Source organism: Heterocephalus glaber, unplaced genomic scaffold (genome assembly GCF_053883595.1).
Source record: "Heterocephalus glaber isolate CG9 unplaced genomic scaffold, H.glaber_assembly_v1.0 deba00001452, whole genome shotgun sequence".
NCBI classification, from domain to species: domain Eukaryota; kingdom Metazoa; phylum Chordata; class Mammalia; order Rodentia; family Bathyergidae; genus Heterocephalus; species Heterocephalus glaber.
The window spans coordinates 24,604,907-24,628,786 of NW_028258302.1; the positions used below are offsets into that span (position 1 = coordinate 24,604,907).

General features: G+C 45.5%; 1 protein-coding gene and 1 long non-coding RNA gene across 7 annotated transcripts in view; one reads left to right on the forward strand and one right to left on the reverse strand.

Moving 5' to 3' along the window:
* The window catches only part of Fhad1 (forkhead associated phosphopeptide binding domain 1), a 162,386-nt gene that overhangs the window by 69,492 nt on the left and 69,014 nt on the right, over nucleotides 1-23,880 (reverse strand). For 4 of the 6 annotated variants that reach the window (XR_015452701.1, XM_087215112.1, XM_021262836.2 and 1 more), the window contains 7 exons: nucleotides 23,142-23,251; nucleotides 16,017-16,253; nucleotides 10,968-11,091; nucleotides 8,961-9,091; nucleotides 8,343-8,432; nucleotides 6,795-6,899; nucleotides 202-309 (listed from right to left, as the gene is read on the reverse strand). Coding sequence is in view for 5 of the 6 variants with exons in the window: in XM_087215112.1 (XP_087071238.1) it covers nucleotides 202-309; nucleotides 6,795-6,899; nucleotides 8,343-8,432; nucleotides 8,961-9,091; nucleotides 10,968-11,091; nucleotides 16,017-16,253; nucleotides 23,142-23,251 (905 nt within the window). In the remaining variant the exon portion in view is untranslated. The remainder of the gene's footprint in view (nucleotides 1-201; nucleotides 310-6,794; nucleotides 6,900-8,342; nucleotides 8,433-8,960; nucleotides 9,092-10,967; nucleotides 11,092-16,016; nucleotides 16,254-23,141; nucleotides 23,252-23,880) is intronic. The other 2 variants (XM_087215111.1, XM_087215113.1) reach the window with 2 other exon arrangements.
* LOC110350396 (uncharacterized) lies at nucleotides 341-8,069 on the forward strand. The gene is made up of 3 exons (XR_002396938.2): nucleotides 341-3,008; nucleotides 6,813-6,991; nucleotides 7,484-8,069. It is a non-coding gene; the product is annotated as an uncharacterized LOC110350396 (long non-coding RNA).

Here is a 23,880-nt window from a genome sequence, read left to right on the forward strand (position 1 = left end):
GGCTCCCAGCAGGAGAGAGCTCTTCAGTGCCATCCACTGGTGTGGGGAGCCACAGAGGCCCCTGGCTGTGAGATCCAGGGAGAAGTAAGCCACATCTACCCTCTTGCCTCAGCCTTCTTCCTCTTTCACACACCGCATGGCCACCTGGGTGCAGGAACCACCAGGGAACCAGGCCAAGGAAGGGGCCCTGGACACGCCTACCTGACCTACTGCCCTTCCCAAATTGACTTTAATGAGGCTCTCTCTGTTTCCCATCTCTTGCAGCTGGAGCAATTTCCTCCTGGAATCCTCCTGAAGTTTCTCTTCAACCTAAAAGGATGATGAAAGCACGCACTAGCTGCTAATTCGGTCATAATACACCCTGGGGAGCTTCCTCTAGGGTCTAATGGCCGTGAGGGTCCTGGAGGGGTGGGGACAGCTGCAGCCCATGTGGCAAGGGTCACAGGGTGGCCTGGGTAGAGGCCGGTGCTCTGAGTTCATCCTCCCCCAGGATTGGATCCTGTTGCCATCCCTAGCAAGGAGTGTGACATTGAGAGAGCCATTTCACTGGTCTGTGACCTGTGTCCTATGGGGACAAATCAGGGCAAAGATACTTGTACCACCTCCAGAAGAATGTTTAGCATGGTGCTGTGTTAGGTATGGGTGTCACTGTGACCAGTGGCCAGAATGTCTGCCATGCAGCTTTATTCTAACCCTGAGGAGCTGGCCCACAGGGGCTTCGGTGCAGGTCACACTTGGGTTTCTCGTCCTATCCATTTGTCATTACTACTTTGTGGCAGTCACCAGTAGAAATAGCCCTGGGAGCTAAGACGGCCATTATGGAGCTGCAACCTGAAAGGTAGATGTGGAGGCAGAAATGTGCCTGTTTACTCCCTTGCTTCGCTTGTGGTCTGAGCTAGGTGAGCTGGGAGTGCTCAGTGCTTCCCTCTCATGGCCATTATGCCGCCCTGCAGCCTCGAAAGTCAGCGCTAAACAGTACTTTGTGAGGGTTGTCTGAGTCCCGCACTACCAGGAAATGAGGTGAACTCCCCTGCCCCACCATGTGAAAAGATTTTGTGCTGAAAGAACCTCACAAGCTGTTTCTTAGGGGATGCACAGATGTAATAAAAGACCCCAGACAAGCTGGGTGTGGCGGCGCATGCCTGTAACACCAGCACTCTGGGAGGCTGAGGCAGGAGGATTGTTAAATTTTGAGCCCAGTCTGGGCAATTTAGCAGCTTAGTGAGACCCTGTCTTATAATTTATAAAAGGGGGCTGGGGGCATAGCTCAGTGTGAAGGCCCTGGGTTCAATCCCCATAAGTATAAAAAAGCCCAAGCTCAACCCAGGCCAGACCTTTGGAGCTTTCTTCTGAGCAGTGTGGGGCAGTCTGGAAGAGCCAGCCACCCCTTAGGTATCAGTGGCTTTCTGTGAGATCCCTCTAGCCTGAGCACCTGGCTTTCATCTGGCAGGGGTTTCCAAGTGCTGCACAGGCAGAGGCCACTCTTGGATCTGCTCTGTGCTCCTCATCTTAATGTATGGCCTCCCTGGTCCCAGCCCCATGCCCAGAGCCATTCCAGCTGCTACCTGCCCCACCTGACACACCGCCGTCCTGTCCTCTGTTCCAGTGGGAGTAGGACCTCATCAGTGCATCAGTGCTGGTTTACTGAACTCCTGCCCTGTGTGGCCCTAGGCCAGGCACCGAGGACCCTTGGCTGGCAAGAAGTGGCTCCCAGAGAGTCCCTAGGCTGAGTGTTCCGTGACGATGTGCAGACGACTTGGCTCTGTGCCATCTGGCGTGGTGGCCACTGGCACGTCTGCCCACTGAACACGTGAAACACAGCAGCATACTGGGGTTGAGATTTACCTTCTTGTTCAGTGGAGGTACTGAATTTTAAGTTTTATTTTAAAATAAAATCTATTTTATTTAAACAAAGATACAGAGGAATTGAGTTTTAAATTTTGTTTACTGTCCAGTTCAGTCATCTCGTGTGCCTAGGTGCTAGGCCACAGTAACTGGCCTCGGACCAATCTGGCTTCCGGTCTTGGCAGTGCCCCTTCCTCAGTGCAGGGCTTGGGTTTGTTCCTGGCCTCTTATCCTTTATCTCCTCCCTCACTTCCTCATCTATAAAATAGGGATGACAATGTCTAGATTGGAGACCCGATGGGAAGATGGAAAGAGGTGAATGCTTGGCATCATGCCAGGAACATGAACAGTTATGGCTATGGTGACGACTGTTACAGTTACCACAAATTTAATCACATCCGCCCCTGCTCATGGCCTTCAGAGCCCCCAAGGCCTCTGCAGTGCATAGCCCAAGCCCCCAAACCAGGGAAAAACACCAAGCCAAAGGATGCCAAGAACCTATACGAATTCCAAACAAGATAAATAAGTGAGTCCATATCTAGAGAAATCACAGTTAAACTTCTGTGTGCCAAAGGGACAGAAAAACCCTACAAACAGCCAGAGAAAAGACAGAGCACAGCAGCGCAATAGTCAGGCTTACAGCTTTTACCTCTAAATAGAAACAACGGTGTTGGGAGCAAGGCTACATAATTCTAGGGAAAAATCATTTGGCTAGCCTAGTTCGCTTGCCTACAGCCAAGCTACAGAATAACTCCAGTTTGGCCCCCGGTCACAACTGAGACTTCAGTGATCCAGTGATGCTGTGATTCTCCAGGACAAGAAACATCCTGGGAGAACAAACATCTGCTCGGTTCCTCATTGTTCTTGGACTGATTAACATCTTGTTTGCCGGAAATGTACTGAACTCTCTGCAAGCCTTCCGTCACACCTTGTTTATCCCAATGTGAACTATTGAACTCTCTGCAAGTCACTTGTTACATTTGTTTCTCCCGATGTACTGAATAAAAGGTGCGGTAAGCTGGGGGCTTTGTCTGTGCTGCCCTGAGCAGCACTGATCAGACCCAGACCTCAGCTTCTTCTCAGTCTCATTTTTCTACCTTTCCTGTAATTCGCCGTGTGCTGCCGTGGCTCGCAGGAGACCAGGACTCACTGCAGAGGTTCTGGTAACGTCCCCTTCCCCTGTCCCCTACACAACGGGGCTGGGAGACAACAGAATGATGCCCTTGTCAGGTCACCTTCTCATTACTGGGACACAATACCCGGCACCCACAGTGTGAAGGAGCAGAGGTTTATTTGGCCCCCAGGTGGGGACAAGACAGAAACAGCAAGGTGGACTGGTCTGGGTGGAAGACAGGCGCTCACAGGGCAGCCAGGAAGCAGAGAGAAGGGAGGAGCTGGGACATGAACACACCCTTCCCGGTCCCCAACCCAGGAACCACCCACCACCCCGGGGCCTCCAACCAAGCCCCAGGCCCTAACAGCCAATCGGCTCTAGGACCCCAGGATCCAATCACTTTCCAAACACACGAGGCTTTTGGGGCTACTGTAGATCATAGCAGTACTTAATGTTACCTATAATGTGGTGAAGTGCATAATTAAATATTCAATCAAATTATGTTAAAATGAAGGTTAAGGGCCAAGTGTGGTGGTGGATACCTGTAATCCCAGCACTCAGGAAGCTGAGGCAGGAGGATCATCATGAATTTGAGGCCAGCCTGGGCTACATAGTGAGTTCAAGGCCAGCCTGCACTACAAAGCAAGACCCTGTCTCAAAAAAAATGAAGATTAAAATAGATATTTTTAGACACACACACATCCTCTGGAGACTTGTCATCAGCAGGGTCATGCTGAAGGACAGCACTAAAGTATGGTCTTTTAGAAGGCAATGATTCCAGGTGGGTGATCAGAGAGGTAGAAAAGGCACAGCCAATGGGAAGATGTGGACATGGGATGTTTGAAATATTCATGAAGTTATTAATATTTTATCATTAGACATTGACATTATTATGTTAAAATGTCAATATAATAAACTACGACATTTGGGGTTTCAAATACAGAGTAAAGTTTAGAAAATGACAAGGGCATATAGGTCTGTGTGAGGTAAGTGAAGTCACTCAAAGCATCACTGTCTAAGGCCACTGTGTCATCCAGGAGGAGGGCACAATCATCCGTGAATACTGGATTTTGGTAAGTTGAAAATGTGTGCTGTAATCTTTGGGATCACACCAAAAGAATAGTAAAAGAGTGAAAAACAGTCTTATTGCATTTTGGTAAGTCATGAATGCATGGTATTGTCTTACTATTACTAAAAGGGACTGTAAGAGTGAAAAATTTCTGAGCTAAATTAGGGAAAAATGAGTGAACTCAAAAGAAGGCAAGAATGGAGAGGGAAAGGAACATAGCATAACTGGTACATTGGGCACTGAGAAAGAAGGCAAATTTAAACCCTAGTATTCCAGATATTACACTACATGTAAATGGGTTAGAAGACAAAGACTGTCAAACTGGACTGTATAAAAACCATGTGTTGTTAACAAACTTAAAGACTGACAGAAAAAGTATGAAAAATGATGAAACTCTAATCAAAAGAAAGCTACTAGAGTTGGTGGAGTTGTATTAATGACAAAATGGACTTTAATGGAAAAACAGTGCTAGCAATGAAGAGAGTCATCTCATGAGGGTCAAAAGTTTGATTCAGTAGGAAGCATTAAAAAAGATAAAATTGGGCCGGGGATTTAGCTCAGTGGTGCCACTGCCTGACTCAAAGTGCAAGTTCCTGAGTCATATGCACCTAGTAACAGCTTCAAAACTTAGAAAATTGACAATACTCAAAAAGGAAATAGACAAATCCACAATCATGATGGTATTTTAAAAATGCCATTCTTAATGACTGACAGAACACAGACAGCAAAAAATCAATAAGAGCATTTCAGTTTTGAATACCATTGGCAAACCTGCTTTAATGGACATGTATGGAATACTGTACCCACTGAGCACAGAATGTATATGCTTTTCAAATGTACATGTGGAACAATGATGCCCGTAGGTCATAAAGTAAGTGTCAACTAAAACCAAGGATTGGAGTCACACAGAGGCTGTTCTCTGACTATAGGGTAATTAAGTTAAAAGCCAATAAAAAAAGGTAATCAGAAAATTCTCGTGTACTTAGAAATTAGGAAATATACCCATGAATCAAAGAAGAAATCACAATGGAAATTAGATAATAATTTTAATCTGAATAATAATGAAAATACCACACATTAAAACTTGGATACAGCTAAAGACTTGCTTAGAGATAAATGCATGGCCCATAGAGCAGGTTGAGTCCATGTTCATGACTACAGCTATTTTAACGAGAAGTTAATTCATTTTCATTGAGAAGGTGTTTTGCAGAATGATGTTCATTAAGATAGTGGTATAGAAGATTTTCTAATGTTTCCATTTCCATTCTTATTTCCCTAAAATTATTTTTATATGGAACAATTTTTTCTGGGTAAATTTTATAAATACTATTTGATTTACCTACAAGTTTTCTGGTCTTTATCAATTTTATTTTTTACCGGGCATAGTTCTGTTGTCATGTGTTTGATTTTGTGATCCTCATTTCCACTAAGGCTTATTCCTACCTCCAGTATATTTGGTGCACCTAAACTTTTTGGAGAATATTTGACTCTTCTCTCAAGTTTTAGTCAATATCAAATTTTACTGTGTGGTTTCTACTATTGGTTTTATTTTGTGTTAGTTACTTCTGTCAAGCCTACTATGTCTGGTCACCTTTTTTTTCCGCAAGCTTTAATATTATCAACAAGATGCAGTGCATCAGGCAGTTCTTGTCTAGTATGTATTTTATTTGTGAAGTTTTATTGGTTTTAGTTTGTGGTGTTTATTCTGACAGTTAAATCAAGTAAAAACTGGAGAAAACAAGGTCATTTGCTTTTATTTCCCAACCCTTGAGCGATTCCTCTCACACAGAATTCCCTGCTGTTTGGATTTGCTCTTAAAATATTCTTAGTTTTCTCAGTGACAATGGTCTTATCACATAAAGTAGCTGCTTCAAGTTGAAAGACTACAGATTTTGCCCACCTTGCTCAGGACCCTTACAGATATTTTCAGTTTAGAATTCTAAAAATCTGCAATCCATAAACATATTTTAACCCTTCATTTGGTTATGTTGTCAAAAGTGGTCATTCACCATTGTTCTCACCAAGTTGAAAAAACAGAACTTTCCATGATGTGGGGCAATGGCCTGGTTCTGTCCTGTCCAGAAGGATGGCCACTTGCCACACATAGCTGTTCAGCTCTTACAATGTGTCTATGCCACTGAGGAACTGAATTTGTTTTATTTACTGATTTCCTGGGAAGGGGGAAGGGATGGTACTGGAAATCGAACCCAGGGCCTTCACACTGAGATCCTCCAGCCCTTTTTATTTTTTTAAATTTTGAGACAGCATCTTACTGAGTCTTTAAGTTGCCCAGACTGGGATCAAACTTAGAATCCTCCTGCCTGCAGAATGCTGGGATTAGGGGTGTGAATCAGCTGTTTTACTTTTATTTAAAATTTTAATAGTTCAGTGTGGCTGGTGTCCACTGTGGTGGATGGCACAAGTCTACTGTACCTAAGTAAGGGTTTTATCCCATTATGGGGAGGGATATGAAAATAACTAAGCAACAGAAAACCCACTAGGATCTGGAGGTGGGAGTAGGTCTTGGTAAGAAAAAAGGAAAGAGCAGTTTTGGAAGGCAGTCTGGAGTGGTGATTACACACAGCTCTGGATTCAAGTCCTGCCAAGTCTACTTTATCTGCGTTAACAAAGGTGACCCCTCTCTCAGGCTAGTCAGGGTAAATACCAGCCTCGACCACACGGGGTCGCCGTGGGGAGCGGGCAGGAGTACCTGGCTGGGGAGGCCCTAGGTCTGGGGGCGGGGGGCATGGTCCCGGCCTCACCTACCTTACTCTTCTCTTGCAGCGTCCTGGAGATGGCGCTCTGCTCAGAACAGCTCTTCCTCAGCTCCTCCCTGAGCTTCTTCATTTCTTTCTCCATTTCTTGGATTTGCTGAAAAGTTTCAACCACAGCGAAGTCAGTTTCCCTTGGGCACAGCTGGCTCTGGGAAGGCAGGGGTCCTTGGAGCCCCTTTCACCTAGCCGGTAAGGGGAAACTGAGCTGGCTCAAGTCCTTCCCCCTGTGAGAGCGCTACCTCTGTGGGCGAAGCAGACCCCCCCCCCCATTAATGTATTAAACTGCCGGCGAAGGGACATACATGTAGCTTGTTTTGGAAATCAGCACAGGTGCTGGGTTAGATCCTACAAACTGCTCATAAAGTCATTAGAGTCCCTTCTTTGAGGGAGATAAATAGTAAAAAATAGTACTGGGGGTGGACCTGGGGCTCCCACGTGCCAGGCAAGTGCTCTACCACTGAGCTACACCCCAAGACCTTTTCATATTTTATTTTGAGGAAAAATCTCACTAAGTTGCCCAGGCTGGCTTCTGACTGTGATCCTCCTGCCTCAGCCTCCAAAGCAGCTGGGATAACAGGCACATGCCCGCACACTTGGCTTGGGGTATATTTTGGAGATCAACCTAAATAAGGGCCAACTACTTGGGAAAATGAAATTTTTCTTTTTTTTTTTTCTGTTAAGGCAGAGAGAAGAGCTGTCTGGGCCTGAGAAGAGCAGGCCCCCTTCTTGCATTCAGGGTGTGGTGCTTCCCAAGAAATGGAAGAACTCGGCCGGAGATGTATGTGTGAGGGGACCCTGCTGTATAAGGAGCAAACATTATATTTTAGTTTTCTTTCTTCTTTCTTCTTCTTCCTCTTCTGCTCCTCCTCCCCTCTTCTTCCTCTTCCTCTTATTATTATTGGTTTTTTTGAGACAAGTTCTCTCTATGTTGTACCGGCTGCCCTTGAAATCACTATGTAGCCCATGCTGGCCTTGAACTCCTGGGAGTCCTCCTGCCTCAGCCTCCCGAGCGCTGGGATTACAGGTGTGCACCACCACACCTGGCTCAAACCGTTTAATAAAGGCTGTATTTTTGTTGTGCTTATGATTGCCTTTGGTATGAGGAAATGATGACTTGGGTTTGTTTTTATGATTTGGTGTGACACTGATGCCTGTGAGCCGAAGTCCTTCCAGGAGAAGTTTGTGTCCACAGCAGTGCCTATGGCTCTGCTCACACAGAAGGCTCAGGATCCCAGGACCAGGGCAGGAAGCAGGGTGAATTCTGAGCAGCGTGTGGAGGTCAAGTGGCCAGCTCCAGTCTCCATCCCTCTCCCTGACCTTGCCCAGCCCCAGGGGAAACCCATGAGGGGGAACGGAATCCTGGGAGATAGTGTCACTGTGCCTGCTGGGTAGAGGCAGAGGCTGCAGGGTTGTAAGACTGTGTTCAAGACCAGACAGAAGCCTCTGAGCTCGGCACAGCACTGGTCACGGTTTCCCCGAGGAAGCCATGGTCAAGGTCTGGTTTCCTGTGTGCCCCTTCGAGCAAGGAGGTTTGACTCACGGTTTTGCAGCGTTTTAATTCGTTCTCCTGGGCTTCCCTGAGCTCCTTTTGGGCAACTTCCTTTTTTAACTCTTCTTTGAGGGCTGAGCACTGTGGGGAAAGGGACAGCAAAGAAAGAGCCAATGCTGGCCATGCAGGGGTGCTCAGGGGTCCCAGGGTCCCTATTTGCCCGGAGAGCATTTCCTGGGGTCCTGCTCCACTTACGCAGATCTCCAAAGGCTTTCAGACCTGCTTTGAAGGTGGGGATAGGGACAGGATTCTATTCTACTCTAGTACGGAGCCCAGCCATGGAAGTACATGCTTATAGGTGTGCTTGTGGCTAGGTTAGAGAAACAAATTTATACCAAGTACTAGGGAATGTCTGCTGGGTTTGAATTCACATTGTGCTTGCTCTGAGCCATGTGCATACATGGAAAAGCTGTAAAGAACACAGCCACCTATTTTTGTCCTTTGTAGGGGATATTTTAGGATTTGGCTCATTCTGAGCTTCCTCCTTATGCCCTTGGGCACTGGGCCCAACCTCTAGGAGGCAGTGAAATTAAAATCAGGACCCAAGGTAAAAGAAATGAGTTGTGTCACATCACTCCAATGGCAAGATGCAGAGCCCAGGACACTCACCCTGGAGCCCAGGGCCTCCAGCTGGTATTCTTTTTCTTTGTTCTGATTCTTTAGTCGATTCACCTCCTCTGTTAGCTGTCGCACTTGCGCATTCCTTGCTAACATGTCTTTTTGTAAAGATGTCACCTTCTCTATTAAAAAAAAAAAAGATGGAGATCAAGAGGCAATAAGAGCACTGTCCTCATCTCAGCCCCTGGCAGCTGGGTCCAGGACAGCCCTGGCCCCGAGGAAGGAGCCGTCTCTGTTGACCCCAGAAGCTGGAACAGACTGAGACCAACATCTGACCATCTGTGGAAGTCTCAGGGAGAATTAGAAGTCAGCGGTGTCACTGTGGAGGACAGACACATGGGGCCCTCGGGGGCCCAGGTCCTGCAGGGCCAGGAGGAGGGAAACACATGGGTCTGGGGAGCAGAGGCCTGGCAGGGTGGAGGCCAGGAGGGACAAGGAGAGTGCCATGGGGCTGCTGGTACATCCTGGACACTAGTGATGGGGAGTCTGGGTGGGTGGATTCACCTCCATCCCAGCTTGGAACCCATCTCTACCACTTCTTAGCGCAGGGTCTGGAATCTCAGCTGCCCTGGCCTGAGGACCCTCAAGCAGTCCTAGGGAAAACCCCTTGTGCTGAGGAATGGAGGCCACTGAGACCCTGTGAAGGGACCTCAGCTCTCGCTGCAGCTTTGGATCACTGGACAGCAGCTCCCATCAGTACCTTTACTGCAGCCTTAGACACCCTGAGCCAGAACCAAGTCATCCCCCAATTTTTTAACCACAGAAACTGAGTGAGGCCATGAGTATTTGTTGTTTTATCCGCTGAATTTTGGGAGAAAAGTAATAACGAATACACTATTATATTATTTTGAGGAGAAGTGGGAAGAGGGGTGTGGAGGTGCAGGGGTGTGGTACTATCTCACACGATTCTTTCTCAGAAGAACATTTGTCCTGGTCTTTGGGGGTGTGGTGTCAACCAAGCAGGTTTGTGTACTAAGGAGCAATATGATTCAGAATTTCATTTTTATTTTTATTTTTTATTTTTGGTACCGGGGATCAAACTCGGGTCCTTGTGCTTGCGCAGCAGGTGGCGAAACCACTGAGTTAAATCCCTGGCCCCAGAATTTCATTTTTAAAATGAGCTTTGTTCTAAGACACAGCTCCTTGGATACAGGTCGACCTCTTTGGGGCCTTCAAGCTTTGTTAGGTGAGACAAGAGTGGCCTATAGTCTACAGCTAGACTAATTGAGCCCATAGCCTTCGTACTGAGCTACATTCACAGCCCTTTTGACTTTTTATTTTGAGACAGGGTCTTGCTGAGTTTCCCAGGCTGGATTCAAACTTGGGATCTTCCTGCCTCAGCCTCTCAGAGAGCTGGGATTATAGTGCATGGTACTAAGCCTGGCTCAGCATAGCAATCTTGACTGTTGCTCCAGTGCCCAGCAAAGCGCCTGGTACCTGGTGGGTGCCCAATAAATGTGCTGAGTGGGTAGATGGATCTAGGCTAAGTAACTGCTGTGGCTGGCAAGGGTAGGTCAGAGCTGGCTGCCCAAGCTCTTTGGCATGGAACTCCCGCTTCTCATCAATTAGCAAAACACCTTCACTGGGGCCCAAGAGGATAGGTAAGTGGGTGAGATGCTGGGCGAGTCAGTGATTCGTCACTTCAGCCACACTCTAGTTTGCCTCCATGGCACCCTGGCTCAGGCACTGCCCAGCCACATGGTATCCTGTGCTCTTCCTTCCGAGGTCGGTGCTCAGCTGGCCTCTGGCTGAGAGCACATTTGCTCACACACTGATGCTGGACTGACTTCAATGCAGCCCGCACTGGGAAATGGCAGCTAGACTCCCCAAGGGTGAGCTCTAATTCACTGATGGTGCTGCCTACAGGAGCACTGGGAAGAACTCAAGTCTGTGCCTATGTTTGGGGAGCAAAAGCACGGTGATTGATTGGTGATGTCTGCCAGGGGCATGGACTTGGAGCTTGAGGGGCAGCATGCACCCAACCCCCATGCTGCTCACCTGCTGTGATGGCAGTGGCCCTCCTCAAGTTCTCGCCCTCACTCTTCAGGGATGCAATCTCTGAGTTCCACTTGGACAGGGTCTGGCACAGCACGTGGCTGTAGCCCTTCTGCAGGGCACTGATCTGTGGGAGGAGGCAGCACACAGTCAGAGGGCACTGGCCCAGCTAGGAAATGCCTGGTTCTTCCCCAGAGCTGGCCAGAGATCCTGCCTGCTCTTTGGCTGGGGTGTTGGAGAAGCCATGAGCTTTTGTGTTAATGAGTGAAAGGGATGGGGAAGGGCCTTTTCCTACATTGGCTGCCTTTTCCTATGTAACCAGCACATGATCTGATCTTGGTGCCCACTGCGGGCATCAGGGCCCAGCTGCCATTGGGTATCTGACTCCTTGCCATGAGTTCCTTCAACCCCGGACACTCAGCCATCAACAGACCAGCCTCACACACTGGGTGTGGAGCAAAGTTCCAGGGAGGGGAGTAGCTTGGAATATGAATCCTCTCAGACAATAATAACAACAGGTCATATCTCACAGAGCATTTTAGAACCTTTGAGGCCTGCTCACAGACACATCTTCAGCAGAGCTTTGCAGCTTCCCTAGACAATGTCCCCATTTTTGCAAGACAGGACGTCAAGACTCAGAGGGGTGGGGTCATTGCTCAGGATCCCGGCAGGTTAGAAGGGAAGTTCTGACCCCAATCCAGACTTTAGGTACCTGATTCTGGGCCCTTCCACCTTAGCATGGTTCTAGGATCCAGCACAAAAAGCTGGCGGCTATAACACATAGCACGGGCTCTAGAGCCAAACCACTGCCCTCAAATCTACCTCTGCTGCCTTCCAGCTGTGTGAATGAAAGGAGGACACTGAACTCTCTTTTTCATTCTGTGAATGCGTTAGTGTCTTGATCTCACAGGACTGTTGAAAGTATCTGAATAAGTTAGCGTACATGAAAGCACATGACATAGATATTAGCTACAATTATTCCACTGTGTTTTAGCTTTAGCCTCTCTTGCCTATCTTAGGAAGAAAGATTGATATTTTTGTGTGCATTTGTAAATTGTGCCTAGGCTCAAACACCAGTGTGATTGCTGCTGAGAGGAAGGAAGCATCCTTGTTAATTTTTTCACCCCGTGGGGATGGCAAGAGCAGGATGGAGGTGGGGAGCATGCACAGAGAATGTGGATTTTGGTGCCTCATCACCAGGTGGCACTCATAGTCCTTGTTTCTGGTTCCTGTCCCTGTCCCTGAAACTTGTGATTATTCCTTGGTGTAGTATTGGCAGGTTTGACAGTTGATGTGACTCATTTCACACACCCTCAGGGTTTAGATTCTATGACACTTGAGGTAGTCACACTATTTTTCTCTGGAGCATCTGAGACACAGAAGAGGAGTGCTAGGAAAGGGAGGCCACAGGCTACTCTGTCTTCTACCTGTCCCAAGCCAACACTTTGCATATTTCTGTTTTGCAAGCTTTGAGTGAAAAGAATCCTTCCTGCTCTCCATTAGGAAATGCAACCTTCCCTTAGGAAGGCACTTGGGATATATTTTTTTAAACGTTGCTAGTTCTTAGTTTAATGCCTTTGTTTGCAAGGTAGCAGAGGCACAGCACGAAGATGAACTTAGAGAAAGGCTGGGAAGCAGTATCCCCTATTTCAGTGCTGCCTGACAGATAAAAATATTTCAATATAAGTATTATCAGAGCTTTAGGATTTCAGATGGTGGAGCCACTCCAAACAGTTCAAACCTCTTTGTTACTTTCAGTACTAAAATAAATATCCATATTGTCTATAATTGGCATAAATCCAAGGATGTTTATTGCCTGTTATGCTGTGTAATAAAATGGGCATTGGATCATAAGAAAGTTAATAGTGCTAGGAAGAGTGATTGCTTCGAGATAATAACCTATCTGCTAATTGGCACGAGCAGCACAAACTGCATGGAGGTAAGCATTTCCTGGTGGTATTGTAAAAGATTGAAGATCTTTGAGAGCAAATCATTATGCACATTCTTTCTGGGGACTAGCGAGAATATATAAAGTAATCAGAACAATAAATCAGCCTGCCATGTGGCTTACACTTCTGGCTGGGTGTTTGGGTGGCAATAGAATATTTACGAACCTATAATGTGAGCAGATGAAATTTGATTTGGAGTCAAACCAACTGCATCCTCTAGTTTCTGTGTGGAGGGAGGAGGCAACAGTGTGATAAATCAGAGCAATTACTTCTGGATAATTTTTTGGTGAAAAACAATTTTCCAGACATCACTAGCCTCTTTACACAGTACTCAGACTGTGTCTTGTGAACACAGACTTCGAGATCTGTGTGGCTCATTCACCCTCGGGCACGTACCTGGGCAGGATGCAGCTCAGGAAGGTTCTGAAATGGGAGGGTGACTGAGAAGAATTCTCTCCAGCTAATTGCAAAATGAGGCTCAGATCAAGGAAGAGGTGCTCATCAGTGAGTCAGCTACATGTCAAGGCAGGTATCTGCTTTCTCAGTTCCTATTTCCACTGTCCTTTCAAAAATAGGCCCCCCAAAAGTCATTCATTTAAAAAAAATATTAGAGCATCTATTTGTTTGTTTATTCTGTTTCCTTCACTGGAATGTGTATTAGTCAGCTCTCTGTTGCTGTAACAAGATACCTGTGATAATCAGCTTACAAAGAGGAAAGGTTTATTTTGGTTCACATTTTTAAAGGTTGCAGTCCATGTGGCTTTGGGCTGTGGTGGGCAGTGTACCATGTGAGGAACAGTGCTAGAGCAAGCTGCTCCCCCCCTGGTGTCTGGGAAGCAAAGAGAGAGAAAGATGGGGGTTCAGGACATGCCCTAGTGAGCTCACTTCCACCCACTAAGCCCCACCTTTTAAGGGCAGGCTCTAGAAAAGGCCTCTGTGTGGCACTGCCAACTGCTGTACCTGGGCCTGTGGGGACATTCACGATCCAAAATCTAGCAGAATATAACAGGGAAAGCAAAGATCCTGTCTGTCTCATTCATGCTGAATTCCCAGAGCCCAGAAGAGTGCACATATTTATTTAGTGTACACAGCAACAGATATTTATTTGTATGAACAAATGGGTGAATGAATGAACGAATGAACAGACATGGTCCCCTTAGAGTTGTCCCTCCTTTATCTGCTGCAGATTCATCCCAAGGCCCTCAGTTGTATTGGAAACTGGAGAGTACTAAACACTATGCCCTTGATCTTAGCCAAAAGGCCAAGAAGTGATTTTTTTTTTTGGTACTGGGGATCGAACTCAGGACCTTGCGCTTGCATGTCAGGTGCCGGAAACACTAAGCTAAATCCCTGGCACTAAATACTATATATGCTATTTTCTCCTATCTACATGCACCACTATGATAAAGTTTAATTTATAAACTAGACACAATGAGAGATTAATAATAATGACCACAAACAGAATAACTAACAATATGCTCTAATAGTTATTTAAAATTTATGAATTGTTTAGTTTTGTAAATTTTCACAATATTTTCAGGCCATGGCTGTCAGGCGTAGCACGTGCCTATAATCCCAGCACTTGGGAGGCTAAGGCAGGCGGATATCTGCAAGTTCGAGGCCATCCTGGGCTACATAGTGAGTTCAAAGCCAGCCTGAACTAGGTAGCTACAAATTATACTATATATACTACTATATGTACTAGGTAGTACAAATTATATATTTTTTTCAGGTCACAGTAGACTGTGTGGCTTGGTTACTTTTCTCTTGTTGCTGAGGGAAAATATCCAACACCCAAAATTAAAGAGGGAAAAGGTTTATTTAGCTCACAGTTCATAGACGTTTCAGTCCATAATTGGCTGGCTCCAAGGCAGGGTGGCACGGCAGAGAGGCAATAGTTCATGGTGGGGGAAGACAGCAAAACCTAGCAAGCAAGCAAGCAAGGGAACACGGGAGGGGCCCTCAATATCATCTTCCTGCCCCTTTTATCTTATTCAGTTTACTAGGGTGGGGAGCACTCACACCCTTAATCCTAGTGCCCTCAGGCCTAGCATTGCACCGTGAATCAGTCACACACTGTGGACTGAGTCACTTCTGAAAAAGCCCCACCTAAGACTGCATGAGGCTTTGGGGGACATCTAGACACAGCCATAACATTGTGGGTAACTGAACCATGGAAAAGGGAGTGCTGTAATCAGAGCATGGCGGGCGCTGGACCCAGTCCTTCGCTTGGGGTAGCTTCAGCCCTCAGTGGAGTGGCCTAGGCTCACCGTGCATAAACCATGTCCTTTTCTTCCTTGTTATTTAATTAAAACAAAAAAATTTTCTTTTTTCCAGTACTGGGAATGGGACCCAGGGGCGCTCTTCCACTGAGCTTCTTTCCCAGCCCTTTTTAGTTTTAATTTTGAGAAGGGTCTTGCTGTCTTGCTCAGGCTGGACTCAAATTTGTGACCCTGCTGCCTCAGCATCCCGAGTAGCTGGAATTACAGGTGTGTACCACTATGCCTGGCAGCCAGGTCCTTTTCTAGGGCACCACTTCCAGGGCTGGTGCTGGGCACCTTGAGTGGGGTACAGAAGCAAAAAGCTGAGAAGCTGGGAACAGGGAGCCAGAGCAGAGCCTGGGCTGCAATCTAAGCAGCACTGTGTGTGGAGACCGGTACTCGCCAGGGATTGTTTTTCTTCCATCAACTTTGTGAGGATGTAATTTATGTACAAAGTCCATGCCCAATTTTTAAAAAAGGAATTTGGATCTAGTTTCCAAAGAAAGAGAAAGCCTAGTAAATCTAGACATTCTGGATGGGGAATTTTTGTTTGATGAGATTCCTCATAGGTGAGCCAGTAACCACCTTTGGGGTTTGGTGCTATAGGACTGGGGCCCCTCTGCCCCCTAGCACCTCCTGGATGGGTCTGGACAGCACTGGGCAGAAACAGGAAATGGGGTCAGACCATGTTTCAAAGTGTGTCACCTCCAATGTGCTGTGCCAGCTCTGGGCACCCCCTGGGGGTCTCCGGCCTGCCTCAGTCTCCTCATACGCATATTGAGCGTTTCAGAGGATGCTCTATGCATCACTGGGGCGGCCACCAACTTGTGCACTAGTCCTACCTGGCTTTTCAAGCTCTGGATCTCCCTCTGCCTGGTGTTGCTGTCTTCATCTGGACCCTGGAACTTCTTGGGGATGCCACTGTCCCTCGGTCTGGAGGCGGTGGTCTCTGACAGCTTCTGATTCAGCCCGGCCACTTCGTTCTGCAGGTTTGCTATGACTACATCCTTATATTTGGATTCAAGCTCAAAATCTGAGAGACGAGTGACTTCTCTCCCCAGCAGCAGGATTATTTCATCCTGGGTAGAGATCAGAAGGGAAGCTTGCTAGGAGTGGCCCTGGGTATGACGTTGAGCCCATTCAAGAATACAGGACAAATAGGGGTCATGCTTCGAGGAAGGCGAGGACAGCCAGGGAGGGCAGAGGTAGACACTGAGGCTGCTCTGTGGCCTGGGAAGCCTCAGGTGGATGGCAGGCTCAAAATCACACAGTCATATACACAGGTGCCCATACTGGATGCTCGTGACTACTACTAGTATGGAAACTTTGCTCTGCCTTGAAATCACGCTTTCCTGCCACCTGGGAGCTTCTGTAGCCAGAAAGTTATTTACAATAGTTTTAGGAATTAACTTACCAGGCCTCAGTCTAGTGCACTGGGGACCCAGGAAAGGTAATTAGGAAAATGGCATCTGGTTCGAGCACATTCTGAGTAGAATGAGAGTCAGTTTTCACTGTAACACTAGGAATGCATTCCAAAGCGTTTCATTTTCCTGTTCTTTCTTTGGCACTGCCTGCTTCCTGGTTATGCACACAGAGCTCTGGTCCTGAGGACTCAGTCAGGAGGGGACTGGCAATTTGGTGTGAGCTCCAGAGACAGGGCTGGGGAACACCTGGCAGCCCAATCCATGGTGCAGTGAAGCTGGCTTCCATTCCTCCCAAGGAAAAAGCACTGTAGCCAATGAATTTGTTAGGTCTCCCCAACAGGGGGACAATTCCTCAAACTCTCACCAGAAAACATCAGTAAAATATCAGGAAGACTGAAAAAAATCCCCAAATGTACTTTCTCATGCAGCTGCAAATTTCTGATCCATTACTTGAGGGTGGGAGGTTGAACCCAGGTCCTGGTCCTCTCCTCCTCCTCCTCCTCCCCTCCTCCCCTCTCCTCTTCGCTCTCTCTCTCTCTCTGCTTAAATTCTTTTATTGGTACATTTTAGGTATACAATATGTTTACACTTATCATTGGGTGCTTGTACCTGTGCATGATGTATCTTTGTTCTTATTTTTTCCCCATTTCCTGTGTGCCCTTCACACTTCCCTATTTACAAAGACTGTTTCCATTTTTTTCTTTTCTCATTATTTTTCCTTTCCCTTTTCCCCTTTCCCCTTCCCCTCTCACTTCCCCTATCCCTTTGGACCTTTTCTTCCTATTTCAAATGATCAATTATTCGTTTTAATCATTTTAATCCTTATTTACACTTTCAGTTTCTCACACTAGAGAAACGATTCGGTATTTATACACGTGTGTCCTATTTATTTGGTTTAAGAGGATGGCCTCAATGTGCATCCATTTAGCTATAAATGTCTCTAGTTTCTCGTTCTTTATGGTTGAGTAGTACTCCATTTTATAAAAAAACCACATCTTCTTTATCCAGTTTCCAGTTGATGGGCACTTGGGCTGTTTCCAAGCTTTAGCTATTACAAACTGTGCTGCTATAAACACATGGGTGCACATATATGCCTGTGGTATGATTCTTTTAATTCTGTTGGGAAGATACCCAGCAGGGGAATAGCCGGGTCAAATGGGACCTCTAGTCCTAGTTCTTTGAGGTATCTCCATACTGACTTTCACAGTGGTTGCACCAGTCTGCACTCCCACCAACAATGGAGAAGGGTTCCTTTCTCCTCACACCCCTGCCAGAATTTGCTATTGGTTGATTTCTTGATAGCAGCCATTCTTTGTGGGGTGAGGTGGAATCTCAGTGTTTTCATCTGCATCTCTCAAATGACCAGTGATGTTGAACATTTTTTCATATGTTTATTTGCTGCTTTTACTTCTTTGTCTGAGAAATGTCTGTTCATTTCAGATGCCCAGTTTTGAATTGGGGTTTTTAATTTGGGGGGGTCTGATTTTTTTTTTCAGTTCTTTATATATTCTAGATAGTAGTCCTTTGTCTGAGGTACAGCTGCTAAAAATTTTTTCCACACGTTGTAGGTTGTCTCTTAGCTCTGTTGGTGGTTTCTCTTGTAGTGCAGAAGCTTTTTAATAAGATGAGATCCCAGTTGTTGATTCTTTGTGCTAGTTCCCATGCTACTGAGGTTTTGTTCATAAAGTCTTTTCCTATGCCAATGTCTTCAAGAGTTCTACCTAACTTATCTTCCAGCAAGTTTAGTGTTTCTGTTTTACTATTTAGATCTTTAATCCACTTTGATCTTAGTTTACTGCATGGTGATAGATATGGGTCTAGTTTTAATCTTTGGCAGGTTGAAATCCAGTTTTTCCAACACCATTTATTAAATAGACTATCTTTCCTCCAATGAGGGTGGTTGGCTCCTTTGTCAAAGATGAAGTGGCTGAGTATGTCTGGAGTTGTTTCTGCATCTTCTAATCTATTCCACTGATCCTTGGGTCTGTTTATTTGCCAGTACCATGCTGTTTTTGTCACAGTAACTTTGTAGTATAGTTGCAGGTTGGGGATTGTGATACCCCCTGCCATGTCTCTGTTGCTTAGAATTGCTTTAGCTATTCTAGGTCTCTTCTGGTTCCAAATGAATTTTTGGATTGTTTTCTCCAGTTCTGTGAAGTATATTGCTGCAATTTCAATCAGCATTGCATTAAAATCTATATAGCAGTTTTGGAAGTATGTCCATTTTCACTATATTGGTTCTTCCTACCCAGGAGCTAGGGATGTCTTTCCATTTTCTTATATCCTCTTCAATCTCTTTTCAGAGTGCTGTAGTTTTCAGTGTAGAGGTCTTTTGCTTCCTTTGTTAGATTGATTCCTAGATATTTCATTTTTTTGGATGCTATTGTAAAAGGAATTATTTCCCTAGTTTCTCTCTCAGTGAGTCTATTATTTGTGTATAAAAAGGCTATTGTTTTTTGAGCGTTGATCTTGTATCCAGCTACTCTACTGAATCTGTCAGTTAAGTCTAGAAGTCTTTTGGAAGAGTTTTTTTGTCTTCTATGTAAAGTATCATATCATCAGCAAATAATGACAGTTTAACTTCTTCCTTTCCTATCTTTATTCCTTTTATTTCTTTCTCTTTTCTAATTGCTGTGGCTAATGTTTCCAGAATTAAATTGAACAGGAGTGGTGATAGTGGGCATCCTTGTCTTGTTCCTGATTTTAGTGTGAAAGTTTTCAGTTTTTGACCATTTAGTATGATGTTGGCTGTTGGTTTTTCATAGATAGTCTTAATCAGGTTGAGATAAAGACCTTTTATTCCAAATTTCTGTAGGGTTTTTATCATGAATGGGTGCTGGATTTTGTCAAATGCTTTTTCTGAATCCATTGAGATGATCATATGGTTTTTGTCCTTGACTCTGTTAATATTGTGTATTACATTTATTGATTTACATATGTTGAACCATCCCTGGGATAAATCTGACTTGGTCAGGGTGTATGATCTTCTTGATGACCCTCTTTTTGCCAGTACTCTGTTTGCCAGTAACTTGTTGAGGATTTTTGCCTCTATGTTCATTAGGGAGATTGGCCTGTAGTTTTCTTTTTGGGTTGTGTCTTTCCCTGGTTTTGGAATCAAAGTAACATTGCTTCCAGGAATGAATTTGGAAGTATTGCTTCCCTTTCAATTTCCTTGATGAGCTTAAAGAGTAGTGGTGATAGTTCTTTAAATGTCTTGCAGAATTCAGCAGTGAAGCCATGAGGACCTGGGCTTTTCTTTGTTGGTAAATTTTTTTTATTACATTTTCAATTTCACTCATTGTAATTGGGGTGTTTAGAATTTCAGTATCTTCTTCATTTAACTTTGGCAATTTGTATGTATCTAGGAATCTGTCCTTTTCTTCTGTGTTTTCCACTTTATTAGAGAACACATTCTCAAAGTAGGTATTGATGATCCTCTGGATTTCTGCTGGGTCTGTTGTGACTTCACCTTTTTCATTCTTAATTGCATGGATTTGAGCCTTTTCTTTCCTTTTTTGATAAGGTTGGTTAAAGGTTTATCAATTTTATTTATTCTTTTGAAAAACCAACTGTTTGATTCATTGATTTTTTTGTATCATTCTCTTAGTCTCCATTGCATTGATTTCTGCTCTGATCTTTATAATTTCCTCCCTGGTATGAGCTTTGGTTTTGACTTGCTCTTCTTTCTCCTGGAGCTTGAGGTTCTGCATTAGGTTATTTATTTGAGTTCTCTCTGCTTTCCTAATATGGGCATTCACTGCTATGAATTTCCCGAGTACAACTGCTTTCATTGTGTCCCATATTGTCTTTTTAATTTTGAGACAGGATCTTACTAACTCACTAAGTTTCCCAGGCTGGGCTAGAATTTGGAATCCTCATGCCTCAGCTTCCCAGAGTGCTGGGATTACAGGCATTTCCCATCCTGTCTGGCTCATAACTTTGAAAGGATCCTCGATCTTCCAGCCATTTCCCACTGGTCAGGAGGTAGAGGGGCCGTTTCCAGGCCAGCTCATGGTCTGCAAAGTCTTGAACGAGTCTGATGAACTTGTAGTTTCTTGGCAAGGATGGGATCTCGGTCACACAGGAGCCTATGTAGCAGTGCCAGCTGCTGCCTAGTATCTTTCTCTGGGTCCTGGTGAATGCTGTGATGAGATTTCAAGGGACAGGGTCTGTGTCCCAGGGTAGGCCCCTGCTTCATCCAAAACAAGTCTCTCAGAGTCTCTGTCAGCAGATGCTCACTCATTATTCATGCAACAAACATTTATTGGGCACCTACTATTGCTGGACCCTTGCTGGGGCCAAAGGAGCCTTCAGGGTATGGTCTGCAGCTGCAGTGTCTGACTTCCTGGTGAGGCTCTGTGTCCTTCCTTATGGCAGTCTCCCATCCACCATGTGTCTTTGGTGGGTGTGCCAATCATGTGTCCTGCTCCTTCCTGTCCCACCTCCCCATGCCATGTCACCCAAGCTAGTCCACCCAATCTCTGCAGATGCCATACACTGATTACAAGAGGAGGAAGGTCTTGCTTCCTTTTAGGTCATAAACTTTAAATTTAAAGACTTGAGTTTGTCTGCCATAATCTTTTCTAACCCAAGAATCTGGCCTGCTGGAAGAATCCAAACTATAATGAGAACAGGAGAAATTGGCAGCAGGGAGGCTTTTGATGATGTCATTCAAGCTCCTGGATCTAGCCAGACCCGACACTAGTGAGTCTTTACATTTCCCTAATAAAGTAAGCCAATAGGTGCTTTTATTCTCCCCTCCCTTAAACCAATTTGTTTGTTGTCACTTGCACTTGGAAGAATCCTGGCAAGTCAGGGGATAGATGGATTGTAAATAGAAAAAATTATAAACACAGTTGCATTGTATTTCCAGTTTAATAACTGCAGTGGATTAAAAATGGGAATGAGTACTTTGCAGCATGTGCCATTGAGCAGAGCTCATCGCCCCATCCCCTACGTCTAGGCTGCCGTTCGACCTGCTTTGACCCACGGAATGTGATGGGAGGGGGCCCAGTGATCTCCAGGCAAGTTTTTCAGAGGTGGTGCAGCTTCTGTCCTGGCCCCCAGGGCCCTAGAGAAGCCCAGGTTGAAAAGCCAGAGCAGATGGGTTCACCTTCTAGGCATCCTGGCTGCCATCTCAGACCTGGGAACACAGTCATCTGGGACCACCAGCCTCACCATTGCACCAGTGACCACAGTGCATGGCACAGGCAAGAAGTCCAGGCTGAGGAAGCCTGCCAGCCAGCCAAGGAGTAATGGGAAATAACAAGCTGCTGTTGGAAGCCACGAAGTCTGGGGTTGGCTTGTTGCCCAGTGCAGGTAAGCGACAGTAGGTCTATCTTAGTTACTTTTCTTGTTGCTGGGACAAAATACCCAACACCCACAAGTTAAGGGAGGAAAGGTTTATTTAGCTCACAGTTTGTAAAAGTTTCAGTCCATAATTGGCTGGCTCCAAGGCAAGGTGGCATGGCAGAAAGGCATTGCAGAGGAGAAACAGTTCATGGCAGTCAGAAGGTAGCAAAGCAAGCAAGGAACAACCAGAGCTCTTTCTATCCCTTATATTTTATCCAGGCTACTTATGGCAGGTAGCACTCACACACCCTTAATCCTAGTGCCTTTGATCCTAGCATTGCACCATGAGTCAATCCTAGTGTTACACAGTCTAGATCCAGCCACTTTTGAAAAAGCCCCATCTATGACTGCATGAAGCTTTGTGGGGACATCTAGACACAAGCCATAACCAAGTCCAAGGCTGGTTTTCCACTCCTGAAACATTTTGCCATCTGGTCCTGGGACACCTGCTTCAGAAGCATCCTTCACTTGATGCTGTGGATTCCTAGGAATGTCCTGAGTGTCACAAGAGCCCCAGGTGGCCCTTTTCCCCACAGATTCAGAACTGCTACAGGCTCAGCCCTGATCCTTAGGAAAATGAGACATTTGGAGACAGTCTTCTTAAGGACAAGTTCAAATTGTAGCTAAGTGGAGAGAAATTAACCTTGACCCATCCTTCCTGGTTTGAAATGCACATGTCCTGACCCCATTCTGCTTCAATTCTCCAAATCTCCCTGGTTCTGTAAGAAGTCTCTCCTTGGCTCAGTTGCCTCTGATGTCACCTATCACTTCCTCCTGCTAGAAAACCTTTTTCCTATGGCTGCTCCATCTTGTGTGGATGAATGAGTGGTTACTGTGTGGGAGTCAGTAATACCAGCTTAGAAGTTAGCCAGACCCAGGCCCAAAGCCCAGTTCTTCCTCTCACACTGTGCAAGTTACTTACTTCTCTGAGCTTCAGTTTCCTCACTGGCAAAACAAAGGTGATAAAATCTATTTTGAAGATGGCAAAGATTAAAGGAGCTAACGAAAGCCAAGTGCACACACTAGGTGCTTAATAAGCAGAGGTTTATAGATGTTGTTATGTAGGATATAACTTTTGGTCAAATAAATGGTTTCTTGGACAACAGGCCACAAAGAACAACAAGAGGTGGTAGCAAGTCCCCCTGCTGCCCTCCGGTTGCTGTAGCTCAGTCCTTCCCTTGGATACCTCACCTTTTCCTGCTGGGCCAGGTCCTGTTCCACATAAATCTCGGAGGCAGAGGCTGCCCCAGGCATTCCCTCAGGCATGGATTGTTCTGCCAGGTCCACAGTATTGGTCCACACTAAGGCAGGAGATGAGCAGAGAGCACAGAAGACAGTGTGAGTTTTTTAAGCTCTTGAAGAATATTTTTAGGTTAGCCTTCACTCTTTCCCCCCAAGACTAATATACTGTATTGTGATTTAAAATTGGAGCATATATGTTCACTTTTGGAGAGCAATGAAAACATTATAGAAGCACGAAAAACAGAAAAAGCCACCTTACTCCTCTCCCCCAGCACTAAATGTGCTGTTAGCCACTTGGATGTGTCTTTTCCAGATTGATTGATTATTTATTTATTTATTTATTGGTACCGGGATCAAATTCAGGACCTTGTACTTGCAAGGCAGGTGTGGGGCCACTGAGCTAAATCCCTGGCCCTCCAGATTTATTTTTAAAGCTGCATAAAGACCTGCTGAGCTTGAACAGGTCAATTAATCTCTCTCTGCCTTACTTTCCACATGGGCAATTCAGGGGCATGAATAGTGTCTATTATAAAGGGCTCTTTTGAGGATTAAATGGAATATGATGTAGAACAGGGGTCAGTACATTATAGTCCTCAGGCTAAATCTGGCACAGTGTTTACTTTTAGAGTTTTACTGGAACACAGCCATTCACTTAAGCATCATCTATGGCTGCTTTTTGTGATACAAG